A 24,932-nucleotide genomic window follows, 5' to 3' on the forward strand; every position below is an offset into this window, starting at 1 on the left:
ATTAGCTTTCCAGTGAAATACAAAGCTGCATTTTTTTCTATGGTGAGGGTTGTTTCACGTGAGCATCATACCTAACCAGCCCTAACTTAACTTATTGAATCAGATCGTTTCTGATAATACTTTCAAGGAAGCCTATACAGTGTAACCCATGTCCAGTGAATTGACTGGAACACACACCAGCATTCCTAATTTACTTTAGAAATGTTAAAATGATCACACAAAAAGAGTTTGCTGAAGACGGACTGCAAAATTAAAACTCAACTCTTTGCAGGCATAATCGTTTAGGTTTTCACCATTTACTAAGCAAGGGGAAAAGAATATAGAATCTATACTAGGCCAATCTTTCTCGAAGTTGAGTGACCTTCAGGGCCACCTAAAGGATTTGTTAAAACATGGAGTGCTGCCTCCTGCCTCCCCGGAGCTGAGTAGATCAGGCGTGGGTGTGGAGAGTTTGCCCTTCCTGCAACTCATCAGATGAAGCTTTTACAGCTGTGCTGGGGACCCCAAAATAAGCATGGCTGAATTGGTTTGTCAATATCGGTTATTTTTAGGAAAGAAAAAGAAATTAAAATCTGTGGCTAAAAGAAAAAATTCAAAAGAAAATACATTGTTTTCTAATGTTATGAAAGTTTAAAAATGACAAACAAGTTACCTTGGTCAGCATAGAAAGCGCCAGTAAAAAGGACTGAGTACGTTAATTGTCCATTAGGGTGAAAAGGTGCTTCCCATCTCACATGGGCCTTTTGGGATCCTTCTGTTTTGACAGACACATTTACTGTTCCTTCAGGAGGAGCTTCTAGAGTTCGATTTTCCACCTGTGAGTATAAAAAGATTTATTTTTGTTTGCAAATAAAATAAGTACATGCTTCACTTTGAGCATACTTCTTCAAAGAATCTCTTTGCTGTGAAGTAAACTATTTTGACAGTCGCATCTTGTACGAATACCTCATTTTGTCAGCAGGATCAAAGCATACCTCGTGTTTTCTTCCTCCTGCTGTTAAAGCTTAGAATCTGAGCTCCTGACCAAGGCAGTTTGTGATTTCCAGAATATGTGGATCAGCTCCCACTGCGATTGTGCCTATGGCGGTGCATATCCATGGGCTACTTCTAGGATGGTTTAAAAACAATTTTTATATGATTGCAAAACAGAAGAACTGAGTAAGGTCTGTGTTCATAAGCTCCTGACTGCAGTGATAGACTGCTGGGCTTTGTCAAAGGCCACACCAAGCATCTTGACTCATACACACACACACACACACACACACACACACACACACACACACAGAGTTCTCTGAGCTGTGTTGCTACCAGGTATGTGCAAACGGCACCATGCCAGACATCAAGAGAGAAATGTACCTGAGTGACTCTATCCCTAAAGTATAATCACAAAAAGTTGAAATTTCATTAATATAGTAGTAATGAGTGTATGCAGAAAAGAACAAAAAATGACTTATTTGAAGAGAAGGAATCTGAAATAAATATAAGCCTTCACTACACAGGGGCCAGAAAGATTTTAATAGCTAAATAAGTAAAATAAGAGAACAGAAGAAGATGAAGTTGGAAAGAAAGCAGAAAGGGGTTCAGGATATTTTAGCATCTTTTAATAACTGGCTTAAATTTGTTAACTAATCACCACAAACTCATAAGCATCCCTCATAAATGTTTGGCCTTTTCAGATTTACTGAATATGTTGATAATGTTGACCTTATTCTTAAAATACAGGCTCACGCCTCACAGGAAGGTGACCGACCAAACATGAAATCCTTAGTCAGGCAAATATTCTCAATTATGTAGCCTTCATTTGTTAGGACGAATACACTTTCCCAATTATAAAAATAAATGTGGAAAAGACAATGTGTTAATTTTTAATAAGTATGAGGTCATGACATGTTTTATTTTCATCTGAGAAAGGCTATGGGGTTCTTTAGATCTATAACTCCTAGTCATGTTTTTAGTCTAATAGCTATGTACAAAAAAGGATAAAGAAACTTGACTAGAAAAATATCAATTCCTCATTTTAATATTTCATAACCAATACATTTGGTTTATATCTATGTATGTAGTTCAAGTTATTGTATAGAAAATTATTTTAAAGGGTTCCAAATAAAAGGAGACTCAAGAAGCTGAAGAATTAAGGGAAAATCCAGATAATTATATTATTATTCTCAAATATCTGGTCAATTTGAAATAAATAGCATTTTAAAATTTCCTTACGCATATGGATAAATGCTTCAGGGCTTTTACACTATATTAAATTTGGCAGTTGTACTATTTTTCTCTGACTTGTTTTGGTTTTTTTTAATTACCGTTTTCTCTATCAACCTTGCCTTAAAAAATGCTAAGCAAAAGGCATTCTAGAAGGTTGACTTGGCTTTCACCTGGGAAACTCCCTTGACACAGAAAAAAAAAATATTTGAGAAGAAATATGCAATGAAAACAAACATTTTAATAAAATTGTTATCCTTAATACAACTCCTACCACGTACCAGAAAACTTTGTATAAATATTTCATTTACATTTTCACAGCAGCCCCTTGTAAAGTAGGCATCATTTTCCTTTTGTAATAGTTGAGAAATCTAAGGTTTCATAGAATAAAGCATGTTTTCCAAGGAGGCATGGGGGAAAAATAGCAGGTGTAGGATAGATATTCCACATGGGATTTTCTTGACCATAACATTTATTGCCATTAAGATTTAGATGTCTTAAATAACAAAATTTATTCGTTTCTTTATTTAAAAAATGGCTGTGAAAATATGAGCATGTGTACATGTGTGTCTGGGTGTGTTTATCTGTATAAGCATGCCATCACCAAGAAACCAAGGTAGCTTTTTAACCACATCATGCAGCGGTGGCCTATAGTTTCACACTTCATCCTTAAAAGGGTCCTTGGAGAATTGAATCTAATGAATGTTCCAAGGCCAGATACAGTCATAAAGTTCCCCGTCTTAGACTCTACCAGTGTTACCTAACAGTGGATAAGAGAAAAACAAACAAAAGCAAAGTGGGGCTTCCCTGGTGGCGCAGTGGTTGAGAGTCCGCCTGCTGATGCAGGGGACGCGGGTTCGTGCCCCGGTCTGGGAGGATCCCACATGCCGTGGAGTGGCTGGGCCCGTGAGCCATGGCCGCTGAGCCTGCGCGTCCGGAGCCTGTGCTCCGCAACGGGAGAGGCCACAGCAGTGAGAGGCCCGCGTACCGCAAAAAAAAAAAGAAAAAAAAAAAAAAAAAAAAGCAAAGTGATTTTCCTATGGACAAATTTATTGCATATTATTAAAGAAACACAAAATGTGAAGGGTTTCTAATTGCAATTCAACAATATAATTGAAAAAAAGGAAAGCATTTAAATAGTTCTTCTGGTGCTGAATTTTCTGCTCATTTTTTTTCATTATTTCAAACATTTATGAAACCTCAATTACTGGATTTAATTTGACAATGCACATTAGCATCTTAAAAAATTAAGATCAAAGGCACTGTAAATTGTTTTTTATGTTGGCATTTCTTTAAAATCCAAATACATTGTGTAAATGGACAAGAACTGAACAAAACACACAGAAATCTTTTTTTTTTTTTTCAGATAGTACAGAGCAATTTCTTCTGAATCATGAATAACAGGGAATAAACTTGGCTAGGCTAAGGGCACAAAAAATATTGTACTAATGCTAATTAAGGTGTTAAGAATATGGAATTTATGCAAGTATTTTTATTTTAAAAATATTCTATTTTATCAAATTTGTCCTTTTTTTTCGTTTTGGTTTATTATATGAGCAACCTAGAAAATTTTGAGGGTGAACCAGACCACATTCAAGACTATAGAGCATATTTGTCATAGGAAACATTGAACGGTATTTCCCTATGTGCATGAAAAACAATGATATTAAATACGTAAGTGGTGAAACAAACAGCCTTCTCTTTCTAAAAACCAAGAGTTATCATTAAGGAATGTTGTTAGGTGAAGAAAAAAAAAATTGACTCTGAAAAATTAATTCTTTGATTTCTTCCAGCAAAAGATTTAAAAATAGAGATCATAAAGTTTTTTGTTTCAATGAAATATTTGCTATAACACTGGGCTTCAGATAAAGAATACCTTTAAGTGATATATATACACGCAATTTGGCTGGATTTTGTTGAACATATTATGATTTAATGATAATTCTGGCTTTTAAGATTGATTCCTAGATTCCTTAAATCAAGGACACATTCAAAAGAATCATCATCAACAAAAAGAGTTGAATCTGTAATATCTTTCATGATTGTGATAGACATCCAGAGCTATCTAGAACACTCAAATATGTAATCTCTTAAGGGCATAACATGTACTGTAATTGGTAAAAAAAATATCTTAGAAATCAATTGAAGACCATGGGTTTTAACTTCTTGGCAACATAGAGTTGACTTGTTCTAAATAAAGACATTGTTATTCAATCCCAGTAATCAGAGATGGATCATTGACTTGGGAAAAGTGTTTGTATACTGAGCACAGGATAAAGAAAAAGACGAAAGGGAGAAAATAACTCTGTGCTTTAAGTCAGAACTGAGTCTAGGATGTGTGAGGCCGTGGGAGAGTAGGGTTTTACAATCCAATTCGGTTTCCTCCTTCCCATCAGCCATTGTGGAATTTGATTCCTTCAGGTCAACATCGCCTATTATCTGTACAAGACGTAGATTGATAACCATGTCCCCCTTGTTTAAAGTTACCAGAACATCAGGAGACAGAGTGGGACCCAGTTTAGTAGCCAGGACCACCATATGCACTTTATATTTTTGAAAAAGTCTCAGTTTCAAGCTCATGGGATGTGTTCTTTTGTTTCTTTTTCTTTTCTGAATGGAGAAGAAAGGCTGGCCTATTGCCATTCCTGCTTTTAAGAGTAAGTAACCATCAGAGGGGTCCAGGCTATAAAATACTTAATGGCAATAAAGACTACAGCTCAGCTCCACTGATAGATGATGTTAGCAGCTTGGAAAGCAACCAATCTCTGAAGCGAAACGGGAGGTGTGAGCAAAAATAAGGAAGCAAAAAATTAAATGGTACAGCTGTTTTTCAAGGTAATATTTATAGAATACACTCTTCAATGAAGACAAAACGCATTAAAATGATAGGCCATTAGGAAAGACTGCCAAAAAATATCTAAAATGAATGAGCATTTCCCTTAAAAGCAGCTTAATCTAATCAATCAAGAAATATGCACAAGAGTCAAATGTTATGTTTTGAAACTAAAGAATGTCATGCTGGTCTATGACAATTATGTACAATCAACTGGGTTTTGAAAATTATACCAGTAACAAAAAGCACACTTTTGTCTATCTTTCAACTACAAATGAAATATAGGTAGATATAGATTACTGAAATGTGGATATCAAAAGCTGATATTAATGTAATTTTAAATACTGTTCTTATTAATATATCACACTCATGAAATTAAAATATATTATTCTAATGGATGAGGCAAACAATCTTTTAATTGATGAATATACTTGCTGGGAAGCAGTGTTGACATATTGTGGCAGTTATGCGTTTTTAATTATTTTCACTTTTTAATCATAAACTTACTCAAGTGGTCGAGTTCATTACTTGGAAGAAAAACATCCACTGTAACTCTGTCACTAAATTGGGCAAAATCGCATGTATGCCTGCTCAGCTGGTCAACTTACCGTTTGAAATTTCAGTAAAATGTACCTTCTGTCCTTCACTAGACCTATGTGCCGTCTTGAAATTTATGTTGAATATAAAATCCTACTAACCCTTAATTGAAATTTTATAAAAAGAAACTCTCCCATCCAACTTGAAAGGCTAGCTGTGCAGAGTTGCCTGTTCACTGTCATCTGACATTTAATACATTTCCGGAATGTGAATTCATACACTCACCAGTGGGCCCAGAGCACAACCTTTGGCCGTGCAGGCTTGGACTCTGAAGGAATGTAAGCTCCAAGGAGCAAATCCAGAAGCATGACAGCTGAGTTCTGAGGAATTGTGAATTAATATACCATCTAGATATAGTCCGTAACTTGTGATAACACCTGGGAAGATAATAACTGCCTTTTAGTATGATTGTTAGACAACAGCAAAGAATGTCTTAAAAGAAGCCAGCACTTCTTGATATGATTTCTAATTTCGTGGAATCACAGTCTCTCCCTTAGTCTAAACCCTGCCTCTTTCCAAAGGATAAAACCGGCTTTAAACTCTTGAATATCAAAATGTTAAGCTAATTAGTACAGAGACACAAATAGAACCCAAGAGTCCCGGTATAGGAATCTTTCTATTGCATCACGTTATCTGCTGTCATTGGTGTTCCATATAAAAAATGAATAAATTAAGTACATTTATAATTTGTATTGCTTTCTAAAATGATATCCTAATAGATGTGCTTTAGAAGTCCAATGACCTTGTTGGGTAATGCATTGTGTGTGACTCAGGATGTGTCAGGCATTGTTCCAAGAGCATCCTCCTTTTTAACTCTCTCCTCACAGCATTACTATAATAAAGGCAATATTATGATCACCATTTCATAGATGAGGAAAATCAGGCACAGATAGCTTAGGTCACTTGCTCAAGGTCACAAAGCTCGCAGGTTTCGGAGTAAGGATTTGAATCTAGGCGGTCTGGCTCCAGAGCCCATGCTCTCAATTACAACACTGAATTACCTAAACAGAAAGCCTTGGCAATTTGCACGGATTGCATTTATGAGACACTCATGAATGGGTTAGAGAAACTATGATTTGCTAGATTTAATGATCAACTTAAATTTATTTCAGAACTTATGTGCATTTTCATGAAATCAACTAACAGAGATTTGAGAGACTGAATGGCTAATATAATCATTTATATGGCTAATATAATCATTTGATTTATTGCATCCAAACATGCATTAAAAGGAAGTTAGGGATCTCTGTTCACTGGAAATACAGCATCCCCACACTCATTAAACATTATACTGGGGGAAACAGAACTTTGCTTGCATGCTAAATTAGAAACTCTTTCAAACTAAAATTAATTTCACAGTGCCCTCCTGGGTGTGTCCTTGAGGACTTAACTGTTCATCTGTCAGATAGCCTTCCCTGAGGACAGATGTTGGGTGCCTCTCCACTAGCGCACAGCACATCTTCATCATAGTATTTACTTTCCCACTTCTCACATTATTAGTGACATTATTCCTTATTTAATTGCCTGACATTGCCAATGGGCTACAGGATCCCCAAGGCAATCTCGACTCTTCCTCACCTGTGTATTTCTAGAGCTTAGCACTATGACTAAAACACAGTAGGTACTTAAAAAATATTGACTGAATGAATACATTAAAGTATATGCAGCATAGGAATAAAATACCAGCATCCAATACAGAGTGAAAATTCAAGACAACAGGAAAAAGATACCTAGATACCTGAAATGTGAAAAGAAACTTGCTAGAAGGTTGATATTATAGAATAGCTCAAAATCAGGATTTAGAGAAGGAGTGAGTTTTGAAACAAAGACTCTAGCAAAATCAAAGGTCATCAAGAGAGTCCCTGAGAGATGGCTTCCAGGATGCCTGACTCTCAGCCTTATGCACAGCAGATCTGGTCTTGTGAACGTCCTGAAAGTAGATCAAACCTTCATCCGTCACCATATTAGGGACAGCTTCACTCTGGGAATCATTATACCAGGAGACTTTTTGCGAGCGTCCCTCTCTCCTGGGAAGGAGTTGCTCACTTCTAGAACCTGTTCACAGTGGTCTGGCAGCTCCATCGTCTGTGAACTTATGGAATGCTGTGGTGGTTGTCAGAATATCTCTCACAATGCTGCTTTTGATTAAGAAATCAGTTTATAGCAAAAGAAGGAGGAAGTGAACTAACTATAACTATGGAAGTTATCCATCTTACAATATACCTCATCAACCCATAGTCTGGGAGATTGCCGAAACGGCCTCTGGAAGCCTACCTCACAGCCCAAGCTGAGAGATAACACCCTGTGGATCTGGGGTTCCTATAGGATGCTACGTCTGCTTTGAACAAGGAACCTGTATTGGATGCTGGTTTTTCTATAGGGAGAAAATGTTGGACTCAAGGGAAGGTAGTCAGCGTATTACCTCTCACTATTATACTTCATATGCTACAGAAACTATTCGTGCTTTCTCTACTCACAAAGAGGAATACTTATATCATGCGGCATCACCAAGGTACCAGTAAATTAGAAACTGAGAATATTATTGTTACCCAGCAATTTGGGATCCTCGTGCAACTAGATCAACAGGCAAAGAAAAAATTACTATGTGGAAGGAGGAATTAGCTTCCTTTCGCATGCTGACATTCCAGACTTTCCCAAGGACATCCCTTTGTCTGACCAGGTCTGAACATGTAACTTTTAAAAGTCTAAAGTCACTTAAGCCACAACCACTAAGGACACAGACTTTTTAATAGTACACATTTGGTTGCATCACTAGGTCAAGAATCCCAAACAGATGGGCAACTGGCTGAGAGCAAGGGGAAGAAGTTTTGAATATCAACTATGGCCTTAACTAGTTATAGAAACAAGAATTGTAGACGTTATTTTTTATTTCGTGCTTATTACATAGAGATTTGTATATAATAACTAATTTTCCCTCCTCCTTTTCCCTATTGATTTATATTTTAAAAGTTTGTGGGTTTTAGTTTATAGTTTAGTTTTTAAGTTGTAGAATATCCATGTGGGTTGTATCTAAACTGAAAGGGGAATTAATACCACCCAGATATGACTATAGTGACAGAGGGTAAGAGCATCTTCATCTGTCCAAAGCAGAGTAGTATCATTTGGGGTGGAAGCATGCAGTGATTATCAACAGTAGTGGAAAGTAATAGAAGGTAGAAGAGTGGGCATGGCGGCTGAATAGCTCAGCTGCTTATTCATCTAAGTCATCTGATCACAGCTCTACATCCACACTTCTAGTCTGCTCTGTGCACTGAGCCCAACAGTCAGCTCATTACATTTGTAGCTCTCTTGCTGGTTGAATTTCTAGTAAGTTTCACCAAGAGGAGGCATTGCTAGAAGGGCAGAAGCAGGAAGAAAGAAAACATCCAGCTTCCAGCTCCAAGAGCAGAGGCCTTTGCTGACTGTCACTACACAGCCAAGCAGGGGCCACACCACGCAGTCCGGACATCACAAGCTCCTCTTCCGCATTTGCAGCTTCTTCAGTAGTGGAATCTCGGTGGCTCTTGATGGTTCAAGCATCCAGTTCAAATCAGCAGATCCAGCAGCGGGCCCACAGCTCAGCTCCTGCCCAGGGAACTAAGCACCTTGCTGGCAATCACGCTTTTTGTTCTCCTGGTATCCACCTCCTTCTCCCTTTTTTTTTTTTCTTCCAGTCCTTCCAATGCTCTTATAACCAACTCCTTGTACAATATTAAATATAGTCTGTCTTGAATACCTAATGCATTTTCTACTTGACCAGTTAGATCTTGATCAATACATCCTTTAGGATGAAAGCTTTTTAAAATTTAAATGAGCTTTTACTTTAAAAAGCTAGTGCTTTGACCCATTTTCCTTTCTGAAGATAACTCTGTACCATGTCTCTTTCCGAAAGCAGGTCCACTTCCCTTATTTCCCAAATTTTTGAGAAAGTGTCTTCATTTTACTATCAGGTGCCCCTCTGGCTCCACAAAAAAAGTGCAGCTACCAGCATCTGTTCTTCTTTATTCTAATGTCACCATCTATGGTAACTCAAAGAATACTTATAGAGGGTATTTGCTTTAATGCCATTTAATACTTGACACACAAAATCACAAGTGAATTAAAGCTAAGAAATGAGAGGTACATAACGAGAAACCAATTAGCATATGGAAAATTTAAGAGAAGAAAAATAGATAAAATCACACTAATAATATAATAATGAAGACAAGAAATTACTATATGCCAGGCACTTTGCTAAGCAATCATTGTATGTGATGGGCACACAATGTGCAAATCACTTATGTTATTGCACTTATGTGCAAATCACATGTTGCAGAAGCTCTTAAAGAAGTTTTAAGACTCCTGAAACTCTATCTTCTTGATCTGCTTTTCAACATTGAAACAGAAAGTACCCAAATCAATATTTCCCTTTTCTTATGTAATTGGGGAACAGAGAACTTCTTTCTTGCTGGGATTATGTGCATAATATCTCATTTATCTGACATAATGGGAAATGAGATATTTTATAGGAGTTAATTTTTGTTATAACTCAATCTCATCCCTGAAGCACAAACTTAAAAATCTTAACCATTTTTGGAGGAAATCTTTCCAGGAAGCACTACACACTTTCCTATAGTTTCACACAGACAATAATGAATATAACTGAATCATTCTGTGATGATTCAAACTGTGCATTACAGACATCAGAGACTGTATTCGCTAATTCAATGATACCCTTCAGGATTGGACTGAGGAGATAGAGGATACTTACATAGCTCTTCCCCTTAACGTCACTCAGTGGCTACACTTCAAGTCTAGTGTCTCCATTTTGAGTTCTCCACTCTCCCTCAGTGACAGGCTCTCAAAAGTAACTTCTTTGTTTTGTCTACTGGACTCTAACAAGTCAGTCCCTAGCAAGCTCTGCTGAGAAACTATAACCATGACATTTAGAACTTTGGATAAAGAAATAATAGACAGTTACTGAGAGAAGAGCTCAGAGTAAGATGAGCACATGGCAAATGAGCTGAGAATGAAATTAAGTGACATTTGTGACAGTTAATTCAACTGCTCACTTTTTTACAATTCATGATGCATAAGGAGTGGATGAGACTGAAGTCCAGACTCAGGGCAGGTGAGATCTCACACTCTTACACACAAACAGTTACCCAGCTTTCTTAGGTGCCCAATATTCAACAGTATTTGTAGGATGCTAAAAGATTTATAGGGCTAAAAGATCAATTGTAGAACCAGTGTGCACTGGATAAATACAGTTCGCCTTTTAAGTCATTTTGGACACTCTTCTCTACTTCATCCACCACACCAACTCCATCCTCAGTCCTGTAGACCTTACATCCCAAATTGATCTTTCCCCATCTCTGTATCCACGGCCATCTAGTCCATTCTGCCACCATTTCGTACCTAAGAATTATAGCCACCTAAGTGTTTTGATGCATTATTCATACTCCCACAAAATTTATTCTTGATAATATAGTCAGAGGGGCAGTTTTCAAAACACATATCTGATCACGTCACATGCAATCAGTGATCAATCTGGTCTTCGCCAGTACTAGCAAGATGAGTTTCCTGTCCCAGAACCAGGAAGCTGGGGCCGCCATAAGCATGTTGTGAGGATGAAACAGACTAGCGGTGCTGACCTCTCTGGGTTTTCTGCCTTTTGGTCCAGGTCTTGCCAGCCAATCACCAGATCTAAGGTCAGACCAAAGTGGGATACTACTGTGGTTTAGAGCTGGAATCCATCTGTGCCCCCCTCCCCCAAAAGAGCCTAAGACAAGGCGTTTCCTCTGATCTGATTTGGGCAAGGCCATTAACTATAAATTCTTGAATTAAGGACACAGAGTCAAATTTCCTGGTAAATTTGTGGACAATAAGAGATACCATTTGAGAAGAACACTCCATTTCTTGTCAAGACAGGCAAGCAAAGTTCATAGTTTGTTTTTATTAGCAAATGTTTTGATATAAATAATATTAGTATGATATGAAACATTGTATAATTCAGTTCTCAAAACATACATTAAGTAATAAGTCTAAAATATCTCTTAACACAACAATTTTTATTGACCTCAGATTCCCAAAGAGAGGTACAAAAACTAGTGAATATAATCTAGTGGCCATTTTAAACATAGCCTAAGAAGATACTTTCTTTCTTTGACTAGAGCACAGGACATGTACGGATAGCTTTGGGAAAAGGAAAATGCTAAGTTCTTAAAATGCCATGTAAGTATTTTTGAAATTATAAAACAATTATTAAAAAATGTACTGAACACTTACTTTGAGTCGGACAATAGGCGGCAGGCTTAATATGAATTATTCCTGTTAACTTTGACAACACCAAGAAGTTAGAACTGTTATTTGCCTTGTTGTGGAGATGAGGGAATGCAGTCTTAGAGAGGCTAAGCTACTTCCCAAAGTCATACAAGGATAAATTCAGCGGTGGGATCTGGCAATCTCAACCCACTGCTGCCACTACTCCTGTTATCCATTTCCAGCCTAATTTTCTCTCCTAAAATATGAAGGAATTCCACTCAAATTAAGAACTGATGAACATGCTCTAGCCCTCAAAGCAATGAGGATGAGCCTGATGAAAAAATTAACATATATTTATTGAAAGTCAACTACCTGAAAGGTACTATGCTTGGTGCTTTGGGGCACAGAAAGAAGAAGAAATAGTATCTACCTTTATGGAAGTAAGAAAAGGGTTAAACACAGGTCTAACTAAATAACAATCCAACAGTTAGATGAGTAATAAGCGCCACAAAACCTTTATGCCCCAAAAATGGTATAGACGGTAAGTACAGAAGCTTCTAGCAGGGAACAATCACTCTGGCTAAAGCGAGTACTAAAAGCTTTTCAGAGCAGCCATGTCTTCCCTTCAAGGAAGCTGCATCTTCCATAGGTTCTTCCGTAAATGGTACAAGGTGAAAAGACAATGACTCAGGAAGATGCCCCTGGTAGGGAAATGATATTCACCAGTGTGTGGAAGGAAGCAAGTGCAAGGTATAGTGAAGATATCCTGAATAGACCAGTATTTTCTTGTTGTTGCTGTAATTGGTTAAAGTCTAATAGAAAATAAGGATTCAAAGGGAGTTAGGGCCTGAATGCTGCTCCAACAAGTTGGGATTTTATGATGCACAGGAGAATCATTGATGCTTTTATGTACTGACTAGGGGCATAATGAAAGTCTTATTTAGAAAAATTAACCTAGAATGACATATATAATACTGGCGTAGGGAAGAGCATGGAGGTAGGGAACAGTAGGACAGATGAAAATATCAAAAAGAAAAAATAATATTAATAATTTTTAAAGCCACATTTTCTTGAATGTATCATAACTAGTTGTAACCCAGGCAGGGATGTGGAAATGCCACATTTCAGCAGTAGTGCGTGGCATATTCTAAGAGAAATATCTTTAACACTTTTATATATAGCTGACCTTTGAACAACATGGGTTTGAACTGCATGTGTCCACTTATATGTGGATTTTTTTCAGTAAATACAAAACTACACATTCTGAGGTTGGTTGATTCCACAGATGCAGAACCGCAGGTAGGGAGGGCTGACTATGGGGATCTGAGCACCTGCGGATTTTGGTACCTGCAGATGGTCCTGCCAATCCCTCATGGATGCTGAGGGAGGACTGCACGTGGATTTTCTATCACATCACCCTTATTGCTCAAGGGTCAACTGTACTTTCTCTTTTTTAATAAAACAAACATGAGCTTAGGACTGGGATGTGTTAGACTAAATACAGTATAACAACGTCACTAGTCGAAGAGAGAGGTATCTATCTTTATCAGAGATGGACTGTGAACTTCCCAATAAAAAAATCTCATAAAAATCTGCTACCAAAGAACTAGCTTGCCTCTATACTAATGGTTTAAAAGGGACTGATTTTCATTTGAGGATTAAAAAAGAAAGTTATGGGCCTGTTTTGTATCTTGACTGTATCGGTGTCAAAATTTTCGTTGCACTAGTGTACTATAGCTTTGGGAGATGTTGGCCATTAGGGGAAACTGGACAAAGTACACATGGACTCTCTTTGCATTATTTCTTACAACTGCATGTAAATCTAGAATTATCTCCGAAAACAACATTTAACTAAAATAGAAAACAAAAACTGTTGTGTAGGGAAGCATGACAGAAGAGGCAAACACTTGAAAGGCAGGGCAAGTTGATGCTGAAAAAATAACTGTATTTATGTTTTAATCAGATACTTTAGTCCTCAGGAAATACCCATGAAAGCAGAAAGAGTTTCACTTTTCCTTTACAGATGAGAAAAACAGGTTTGAGAGAGGTTTGCTAACTTGGCCGTGATGGTTGGCACTGAAGCATTCAGACTCCACAGGGCACCAAACAGGATACTCGCCAGCTTCTGTGGATCTATTTTTTTCCATCTTTTAAAAATTATGTAATAAAACATAATATAGAAAAGTGTGTAAAATATGTTATATTTTTAAAACAAGTTTAAAAGCAAAACTCCTATAACCATCGCCAAGATTAAAAAATAGAATATTGCCAGCACCCTGCAAATGTCTTATGAGTCCTTCATGATTCCAACCCTTCCCCCCACCACAGACAACTAGATGGACTTTAAGAACCATTTTCTTGCTTTTCTGCCTAAGAATGCATCCCTAAACAAAGCAATTAAGTTTTGTGTGTTTTCTACTTTGAATTAATAAAATCATATTTATGCAATTTTTGCATCATTTTTTGTTCAACATAATACGCACCAGTTCTATCCATGTTGTTGAGGGTAGCCATACTTTGCTCATTTCCATGGCTGTATAGTATTTTTGTACGGCACAATTTATATATTTATTCTATTGTTGATATTTAGATGGTTTCCACATTTTGGCTGATATATCAATGTAGCTATAATCATTTTTGCACATGTGTCCTGAGTCTCATGTGTACAAGTTTCCTAGGGTATAGATACTGGAGTGGAGTTGTTGGGATATATTCAATTGTCTAGTAAGACAATGCTCAACTCCTTTTCAAAGTACATCAATTCCCGTTACCACCTATAGTGCCTGTGAGTCCTCATGGTTCCATATCCTCAAAAAGACCTTGTATAGTCACTGTTAAATTTTTTTTTATTTTTTTTTGCGGTATATGGGCCTCTCACTGTTGTGGCCTCTCCCGCTGCGGAGCACAGCCGCTCCCCGGCATGTGGGATCTTCCCGGACCAGGGCACGAACCCGTGTCCCCTGCATCGGCAGGCGGACTCTCAACCACTGCGCCACCAGGGAAGCCCCCACTGTTAAATTTTTGCCAGTATTTTTTTGCATAAAATGGGGCCTTGTTTTGGTATTATTTTATTTCCCAGCTTATTAAAGAGACTGAGTACATTTCCTTATGTCTATCAGCCATTTTTTTTTCTTTTGTGAAATGCTTTTCCAGATTTTTCCCCAGTTTATTATTGATTCCTAGGAATACTTTATATATTGTGGATACTGGTCTTCTGATAGTTACATGTGTTGTAAATATCATATCTCATTCTGTTACTTATCTTTTCAGGCACTTAGTTTATAGCACATTTTGATGAAAAAAAGTCCTTAATTTTAGTAAACCTTTTATCAATATGAAGTTACCTAATTATCTCTAATAACCCTGTTTGCCTGAACATCTCCTTCGTCTGATATTAAAGTAGTTATACCAGCTTTCTTTTCTTTTTTTATTCCTTACATTTTAGTTTGCTTTAGTTTGAGACGGAAGGGGTTAACAGCTGATTCAGGGGCCTTTCCCCTAGCCTTGGGGACTCCTGAGGCTCTAACTCGGCTGAATCTTTCTTGCTACACTACCTCAAGCTAAACCAGAATCCATCTGAGCACTGTGTACCGGACCAAGCACCTGACCTCACTGTCAATGTTGTTTATAAGTAATGGTTAGCTGGCATTGATGAGATGCAATTGCATGAAAGAATGCACACTAGTCATGTACCTGGTACCCTCATGGTGGGATAGAGCTGTGGTTTCATTCAATGACTTTCGATTAAGCTTTTAGAAAAAATGAGGGAGAGCTATATATACTGACATGAAAATATGCCTGCTCCATATTTATCAGGAGGAAAAAAACAGAGGTGCAGAATTTTACCTTATGGCCAATTATTTTTAAGTGTCTATTTTATGCCTGTACATGTAAATGATTATTCATCCAATCAGCACAGTAATTATTGAGTGCCTACCATGTTCTGGGCACTCTCTTAAATGTGGTGGAGAAAAAATAAGCCACAGACACAAAATCAGGGGGCAAAGTGGAAGACTTCCCAGCTGGTGGCTGCCCTTTGAAGAACTTTCTCTCACTGCATATGGCTGTTCTCTCGCGACTACGCACCTTTAAAACTTGGCTAAGGAACTCACATTTTCTAAGCTTTTATTTCCTCTCCAATAAAATTGGGACACTATTCCTTGCCCTGGTGGCCTGAGTTAACGTGAGTACCAAATGAGTGAGCATATATGAAAGTCCCCAAGGAATTAGGTGCTTTGCACGTAAAAGGCATGAGCTTAGAGCTGTCCCTTTCTTCCAGGATAAGTTCAAGCCCGGTTTGTTATGGGAATGTCAGCTGAGACTGTCTCCTCCTACTCTGATCTATGTCACGAACTGCATGTTTCTTGTAAAAAAAAATAGTCTGCACATCTCTCAAAAACACATTTGAGACAGGTCTGTATTCCTTACTTGTATGCTGTCATCACCTAGCAGGTTTCTTTTTTCTGTTTTTTATTTTATATTAGAGTATTGTTGATTAACAATGTTGTGTTAGTTTCCGGTATACAGCAAAGTGATTCAGTTATACACATAACGTGTATCTACTCTTTTTCAAATTCTTTTGCCATTTAGGTTATTACAGAGTATTGAGCAGAGTTCCCTGTGCTATACAGTAGGTTCTTGTTGGTTATCTATTTTAAATATAGCAGTTTGTACATGTCAATCCCCAAATCCCTAACTATCCCTCCCCCACCCTTCCCCCGGTAACCATAACTTCGTTTTCTAAGTCTGTGAGTCTGTTTCTGTTTTGTAAATAAGTTCATTTGTATTACTTTTTTAAGATTTCACATATAAGTGATATCATATGGTATTTGTCTTTCTCTGACTTACTTCACTTAGTGTGATAATCTCTAGGTCCATCCATGTTTCTACAAATGGCATTATTTCATTCTTTTTAATGACTGCGTAATATTCCATTGTATATATGTACCACATCTTCTTTATTCATTCATCCTACCACCTAGCAGTTTCTTATATGTGTTTGCTAAGTCTTTACATAAGATTCCTCCCCTACTCCAATCAAGCCCAGAGAGTACAGTGTGAAAACATAGCTACTTACTAAATACTATAAAATAATTTTTGAAAAAAATATACTGGATTTAGTGGCTTTGGTTTTTGGTAACCTACTAGCATAGTAATCTGATTCATCAGAAAATATTTATGGTGGACCTACTATGTGCCAGGCATTGTGTTACATGCTGGGAATACAGAAGTGATCAAAACAGCCTTGGTACCTGCCTTCAGAAAACTTTCAATCTAAGTGAGAAGACAGACTAAGTGCATTATTTGTACGTAAAGTTGATTAAAGGAGAATCAGAGGGAATAGAAGAAAACATGGGGGGGTGGGGGAGGGAAGGCAGATGCTAACCTAGTCCAGGTTCGTTAGGGAATAAGGCTTATTTGAGAAACAGATCTTTAAACTGACTTGCACTGGAAGTTACCTCATTAAGAGGAAAAATTTCGTACACCATTGTTTGGTTAGTTATAACAAAGATTTCATAATAAGAAATCGAAAGCTTTCAATGAGATATCAGTAAGTTGATTACTATTTAAAAATGAAATATCACAGGAGTATTAGATAAACAATCTGCAACTAGAACTTTTGAGCACAGCCCCCTTTATTTGCTTTAAAAATGTCTAATGTGCCAAAACGAAGTGCAACAAAATAGAATTTATGTTTGTTTACTTATTTCCTTTTTCCAGTCTCAGAATGAAAGGAAGTATTTTACCTTTACTCTACATCCAGCCCCCCAAATTGTGTGTGTTAACTGTGGATTAAATGAGATTTAGACATGAGTCAGGGTCTCAGTAGGAACCTGATGGAAACTCAAATGAACAAATGAGGATAGTTTAGTGAAGGATCTATGTACAAGGATATGGGTAGAGTTAATGGAAAGCACCAAGTGATAATAACGCATCCCCGGTTAGAAATCATCAGGTCTCCTAGGAGCCAGTAAGCATCCTTAAATTTGCAGGGGAAAGGATGAAAACTGATTCAGGAAGCTGGAGAAAGAGCTGCAGCGACAGGGAAGGACCACTGGATAGGAGCTGTAGCCTTTAGTGGAGGAAGGCAGCCCTGGAGCCCAGAGCCCGGCAGAAAGTTCTGAGACTCCCTTCTCCTCTGATTCTTTTTTTTTTTTGCGGTACGCGGGGCTCTCACCGCTGCAGCCTCTCCCGCTGCGGAGCACAGGCTCCGGATGCGCAGGCCCAGCGGCCACGGCTCACGGACCCAGCCGCTCCACGGCATGTGGGATCCTCCCGGACTGGGGCACGAACCCGCGTCCCCTAAATCGACAGGCGGATTCCCAACCACTGCGCCACCAGGGAAGCCCTCCTCTGACTCTTTCAACTCTTGCTGCTGCTGCCCAGGGACAAACCAAAAGGAAGCCAGAGAGAGAGGAAGCCCATTGATGCTGTGAGTAAAGGTCAGCCTTGTAGGATGCAGGGCTGAGTGGAGAGTAGAGAGAGGATCTAAAGAGGGAAAAGAAAAATATACAACATAAAAAATTACAGGGAATTATTATATTGCACCGTATTGTATTTTTTGTGCTTTTCTCTTGCTTATCCTCTTGTGCTAATAATCAGTTAAGATAGCTATAAAAAAATAAAACAATATTATGCTATGGGGTATGGGGGATCAGGTTATTTCATCCAGTTCTACAAACTCAGTTCTTCAGTGGATAATCCACAAAATGGATCCTTAATTCCCACTGGCTCTCTATCATAAGCAGTTTGAAGTTTATCACCTTTCTCCTTCCATAATGGTAGAATTTTTAAGGTGTTTAATTTTCACAGGGAAGCTGAATCATAATTGTCCATAAAGCACATCCACTGGGATATGTATCTTTGTGCCTCTTCATCAGGTTATGTCAAATTGTATTTCCTAAGGTGCCCAATAGATTGTCATATATAACCAAGGAAATTCAATACCAGTACAATACAATGTACATTTAATACAAGGTATCTCTATGTACATTGAAGAATTCTGTTTACTGTAAGAATTAAACAACAATGCTTTGGTGTGTCATAAAAATAGCACGCATAGTGAATATAGACGCTCCAAACATATTTGTTTGTTTTTTCCAGTCCAGTGTGGCAATGTGAATGTCAACCGAGGTTCCCCCCCAAGGTCTGGATGATGATTGAATGTGGCAGATATCTCCCTGTGTGAATACTTGATCCTTCAATTAAAAAGGAAAAGAGAGAACAGCTTTCGCAACGTGGAAGAATGCCTTATTACTGTTATGATTGCCTAAAAACAGAATCAACGGAATCTAAAAAAGAATGTGCTTGGGAAATTCTACCTGACAAACGGATGGGAGGTGTTTCATAAAAGTTACACAAGGTTTGCTTCAAACTGTCAAGCCATCTTCCTAAGTGATTCACCGAATTCTATAATCTGTTTCTTCTAAGAAATCTGAGTATCTCCAGGAAAGAAAATAGATTCACATTTTGACTGTTTAAAAAGAGAGTTAGTTCAAAATAAAAAGTTAAAAAAAATAGTCATTCCTTTAAAACCAGAGAAAAATCAGGACAGAGATCTTAGAAGTGTTGAATCTTGGCACTGAGAATGAGACACTGAACCCGTAAAAGTATCTGAAAAAAATCTTTTTTTCACATGGCTACATGGAATCCTACATTATGAGCCTTTCTGCACAAAGTAGAGGTGAGGATTACAGTGAATAAAATCATGCATTTTGAGTCATTCACACCTTGTTTTGTATTACGTTCCTACTTAACTAGCTGTCTTGCCTAGAGTAATTAAGTTGCTTAATACTTATAAATTTGAGTTTCCACATCTGAATGTTGGAATAACAGTACCTATTTCCTGGGCTAGTTATGAGATTGAAAGCTCCTGGCACATATAAATTGTAGCTATTACTATTACTACTATTATTAGTATTAGCAGAAAATCAAATATTTCTTTCTCTGCATGGGTAGAGCACTTAATTAGTATTTACACATACACCTTCATGTACATACATTCTAAAAATTTCTCTATATCCTTTCTTAATGTGAAGGACAGCATATACAGAGTGTGTATAAATGTCTACAGTTAATTAGTGTGTTTACCACCCATTCCTGAAATAATATATGTGCTCAAAAAATTGAACTAAACTTTCTTTCAATAATGTTCTGTTGTCTTCATGGTACTATGTATAAGTCTGCAAAAATAATCAACTTCCTAAAATTTTCCTATTCTTACTGAAATTATTGTCACTTCCTTGGTACATATCCACGTATGAATTCTCACAACCCTGGATCAATACAAAAGGCTAAATTAGGAAAATGTTTCCATAGGCTCCTCAAGTATTCTCTCCTTTCTCAAGGAGACCCTGGGACCCTTGTCTAACGGGTGCCCAGCTCTCATGCCCATCTTGACATTAGCGAATCCTGACGGCTATAACAAGATAGCCTTTCACAGTGAGGCATGCAAAGCAGACCCAGCTTGGCATGCTGTCTCTCTTTAGAACGTCTACGAATTACCAGGCTGAGGAAATTGTCTGCCAAATGACTGAGTCTCTAAGTATGTACTTTGAGCCTTCAGTAAGCCAAGACGGAGATGCCTTTCCACTGCCTTTGAAATCATCCCACCTGTATTACATAACTATGACATGCTCTAAATGTGCATTTATGTGTACTGTATGATTGCATATGCTTATGCTTCTCACATCAACACAATTACCATTTGATTATTGTCCCTGGCATCAGTAAACACTAATCCATCCAACAGCTGTCTAATACTTATCTCCTCCATGACTGGCACCCTGCCAAATGCTGGGACTAGAACAGCAAACAATGCATATAGAATCCCTGCCCTCATGTGGGTCACAGTCTAACAGGGAAACTATTTTAGGTAAATTTACTTAGGTAAGGATAGTGGAGAGTTACAAGAAATTCTAAGTATTAATAAAGGATAAGAATTTCATAGTTTTAGTTAGTATTTTAAATATATATATATTCTAATTAGTTGAAAATGTTACTAAATATTATGCTAGACAAGGAGGAATAAGTTTGGTGGAGTCGGATATCTATGCTGATTTTAGCAAAGTAGACCTCAAGTGGGAGGAATAATCATATTTCCAGCTTCTAAGACCAAAGCTTCTGAAAGGAGATAAAGCTCGTGAGAATTTGGAAGCTCTCAAAAGCGTAATTCTAATTATGCAATTTTAATCTACACAATACAGGTCACACATTTCTTAGACAGTAATCCTTTGTGCTGCGTCTCATTGCTGGCTAATGGTATGACAAAGGAAGAGCCAAGGTCCTACAGAATAAAGGGTTCTTATCCACCTTGGACCTAAAAAGTAGCTCTTTTCGGAGGTTTTAAAATCCTGCCTGAAATTGCAGCCTGAAAAGAACACCTTTGCCAGAGGGAATGTGGATGTGAAGCACTCTTGAAGAGAGAAACAAAGGTGGAGCGTCACACCACCATTTTTGCAGGTGTGTGAAGCAAGTCACCAGGATTAAGCAGGGCATATTTGAAGGAAGCAAAGCCTTAGGTGTTAATCAAGTGATAATGACCCAGTACTCGGCAGACTAAGGCAATGCATAGCAAGCAGCATTCTTTAGAATAGTAAAATCATGAAAACTTAAGTGTCCATCAATAAAAGATGGGTCACATAAGCTGTGGTTTCACTCAGTGGGAGCTTACACTGCCTTTCCAAAGAATGAAGTTGAGCTACACGTAACTGCCATGGAAAGATGTTACCACCATATTGTTAAGTGAGAAAAGGAAGTTGCACAAAAAGAGATGAACTCACTCTTTTTTAACAGATGTATATTTTATGCATATATCTTTCTGTGATTACTAATTTAAATTTTTGTTTGTTTTAACCTAACACAGTCCTTAACCTTGATTTTTTTCTGGTTTTAAAGTTTATTGCATTCTATTACATCCTCCCTACATCTCTCCTTTTTTTTTCATTGTGGCGAAAAACACATAACATGAAACTTACCATCTTAACCATTTTAAATATTCAGTATAGTAGTGTTAACTATAGGCACATTGTTGGGCAAGATCTCTAGAACTTTCTCACCTTGCAAAACTGAAACTTTATATCCACTGAACAGAAACTCTCCACTCCCCTTACTCCCAACCCCTAGCCCCTGGTAACCACATTCTGTCTCCCTGTGTTTGATTACTTTAGATACCGCGTATACATGGAATTATGTCATATCTGTCTTTTTGTGACTGGTTTATTTTACTCATATAATGTTCTCAAGGTTCATCCATGCTGTAACATGTGACAGTTTCCTTCTTTTTTTTTAAGGTGGAATAATATTCCATTGTATACATATACAACATTTAGTTTATCCATTCATTTATCCATGGACATTTGGGTTGCTTCCATCTCTTGATTATTGTGAATAACTCTGCAATGAACATGGGTGCACAAATATCTCTTCAAGATCCTGTTTTCAGTTCTTCTGGATAAATACCCAGAAGTGGGATTGCTGGATCATATAGTAATTCTATTTTTAATGTTTTGAAGATTTTTCCATACTGTTTCCCATAACAGCTGCACCATTTTGCATTCCCACCAACGACGCACAGGGATTCTAGTTTCTCTACGTCCTCTCCAGCACTTGTTATTTTCTGTGTGTTTTTCTTTTTTTGACAGTGATAATCAACATATTTTTTAATTGAGCACCGATTATGTGTCAGGCACTAGAGCTGCTGGTACAGCATTGAACAAAAGATGCTAGAACAGGAGAAATTCTCTGAGCATGTGAAGCATGTCCTGAAGCAAAGAACAAGCTACCCAGCACAAGCTGTGGGGCAGGAGCAGGTTGGGGAACAAAGGAAAGAGAGGAATCGGAAACCAAGAGGCCAAGCTCCTAGCCCCTGGGTAAAGAGTATCCCCAGACTCCCTGCAACAAGAGAAGCCACCGCAATGAGAAGCCTGCGCATCGCAATGAAGAGCAGCCCCCGCTCGCCACAACTAGAGAAAGCCTGCATGCAGCAATGAAGACCCAACGCAGCCGAAAATAAATTTAAAAAAAAAATTAAAAAAAAAAAGATTATCCCAAGTTTAATGAGTAGGAGCTGATAGTTTAAATCCGAATCAGTTATAAAGCAGAGAGCCTGTTTCCTATACCATGCTGGCTACAGGTTACCAATTGCTTGATAGGCAACAAGTGGATATTTATGTATGAACCTTTTATACCTTTCATATTTTGTCACATCTAGGTATGCATTTGGAAATACTTCTTATAGAAAGTGGGTTTACTGTTTCTCAACATTTTTTTTTCATGTTTATAAGGTCCTAATGAAATAATCCTTTATGTATATAGCTGACTAAGAGTCAAGATTTTGGAGCCTAGAGTGTACAAAACCAGACAATCAGTACCCCTTACAGAATACGACAGTCTAAATGTGTAAATACCTCTGGACCTGCTACATCTTAATAAAGACCCAGAGGGAAGACATTCCCACATCCTCAGGTTGCTTCTTTTGATGGTAACCAAGTCAATGGGATATTTTTCAGGTCTTTGGTTGGAGCACTAGAATCTACTCCTTTAATCAGTGCTCCCAAGATGGTTCTAATAATCAGATATGTTTGAGAAACACAATTTAAAATCATTTGAAAGGGTATCTGTAGTAATATAAGGCTGAAACCTATCTTATTTTCCAATTGTATTACTCTTCCTCAGCATATTCAGAAATTACAAAGCAACCACAGTGCAGCTGTACTGTAATATGGGCCTAGTTCCATTAAATTCGAACTAGGCATACTCAAGAAGAGAAAATTAAAAATTCTTAAGTCAAATGCAAAATCCAAACTCCAAAAAAAAAAACCACCTAGTCCCAGACCCCACACAGCTGAACAAATATATTTCAGAAACAAATACATGTCAAACAAACATACCCCAGGATCTGGCCTGTAACTACTTCTATCCTCTCTGTTGGTATCATTAAAGAGTCAGGACTCTACAACATATACACTAATGATTGAATGAAATTTTCACAAGACACAACTAAATAAATTAAGTATTATTAGGTATCAGCAGAAACTACTCCACTGAGTTAGGCTCCATGAAGGAAAAGACAAATAAATGATTTGTGGTCCTTATCATCTGGTGGGCATGTTTGACATGTACCCAAATAAATTTGGGCCAAGGATGAATGAAGTACGTGTCATGATGATGGCATAGGAAGAGGATATATGGTCAAGAGAAGAGAGGAAGCTTGACTTACACTCAAGAAAGAGTGAAATGATTTCATAAAATAAGAGGCTTAACATTTAGTCCTGAGGAATGAGTTAGATTTGGAGAGATGGTAGGGATCATTAACTCCAATTTTATAATCCAAGGAAACTGGGGTTCATGGCATTTAGTAAATTTTCCAGAGTAACACAGTTACTGCTCATCAGAGATAAGATTTGACTCTAGGCCTATTTGACTCCATACCCATGTTTTTCAACCCTGCACCAAGCCGTAAGTATTTCAGGAGGCTAAAAAGGAAAGTGTGTTACAAGGCTATGGCAATGCAGATCGAGTCACAAGTTGGGGCTGATGTGAATGCCTGACTAAAGAATCTGGACTTTATTCTTTGGGTTTTTAGAGGGAAGTATGGGAGCTTTGAAAACAGATGAAGTGACAAGATAAACATCCAACGATCAGATCCTCCTCTAGGCAATGGAGGATAGAAACTGAACACTGGAATATCTGAGGAAAGTGGAGAGAGAAGTAATGAAGAGAAGAAAGTTTTTTTTTTTTTAATGAAACTATTACTTAAAAAATGTCTAACCATTGCCCCACAGTAAAAATTCTGAAAACTCTGATGTGATTAAACACAAGATTTTAGAATAAATGAACGTGTTAACACCCATCTTCTAAATCTCCCAAATTCTTATGGTTCAATGAATATATTTTAAAGCTGCTTGTAAATATATAACACATAATACACAAAGATTCTTTGAAATGTCGAAAGTATTTCTTTCGTCCACCTAGGATTCTGGGGGCAGTTATAGTTACAACTACTGATTAGGATGAAGGGAAATGTCTACTAAACAAATCATGTAACAGCAGT

At 37.6% G+C, this 24,932-nt stretch overlaps 1 protein-coding gene across 1 annotated transcript in view; it reads right to left on the reverse strand.

Annotated features, from left to right (window-relative positions):
- Nucleotides 1-24,932, reverse strand: part of USH2A (usherin) — a gene marked incomplete at its 5' end in the record, with an annotated part of 770,156 nt that overhangs the window by 352,480 nt on the left and 392,744 nt on the right. Inside the window, 2 exons of the mRNA XM_082666701.1 lie at nt 653-815; nt 5,861-6,012. Coding sequence (XP_082522827.1) covers nt 653-815; nt 5,861-6,012 — 315 coding nt within the window. The remainder of the gene's footprint in view (nt 1-652; nt 816-5,860; nt 6,013-24,932) is intronic.

The sequence above is a fragment of the Grampus griseus genome (genome assembly GCF_964374135.1).
Source record: "Grampus griseus genome assembly, chromosome: 1".
Classification (NCBI taxonomy): domain Eukaryota; kingdom Metazoa; phylum Chordata; class Mammalia; order Artiodactyla; family Delphinidae; genus Grampus; species Grampus griseus.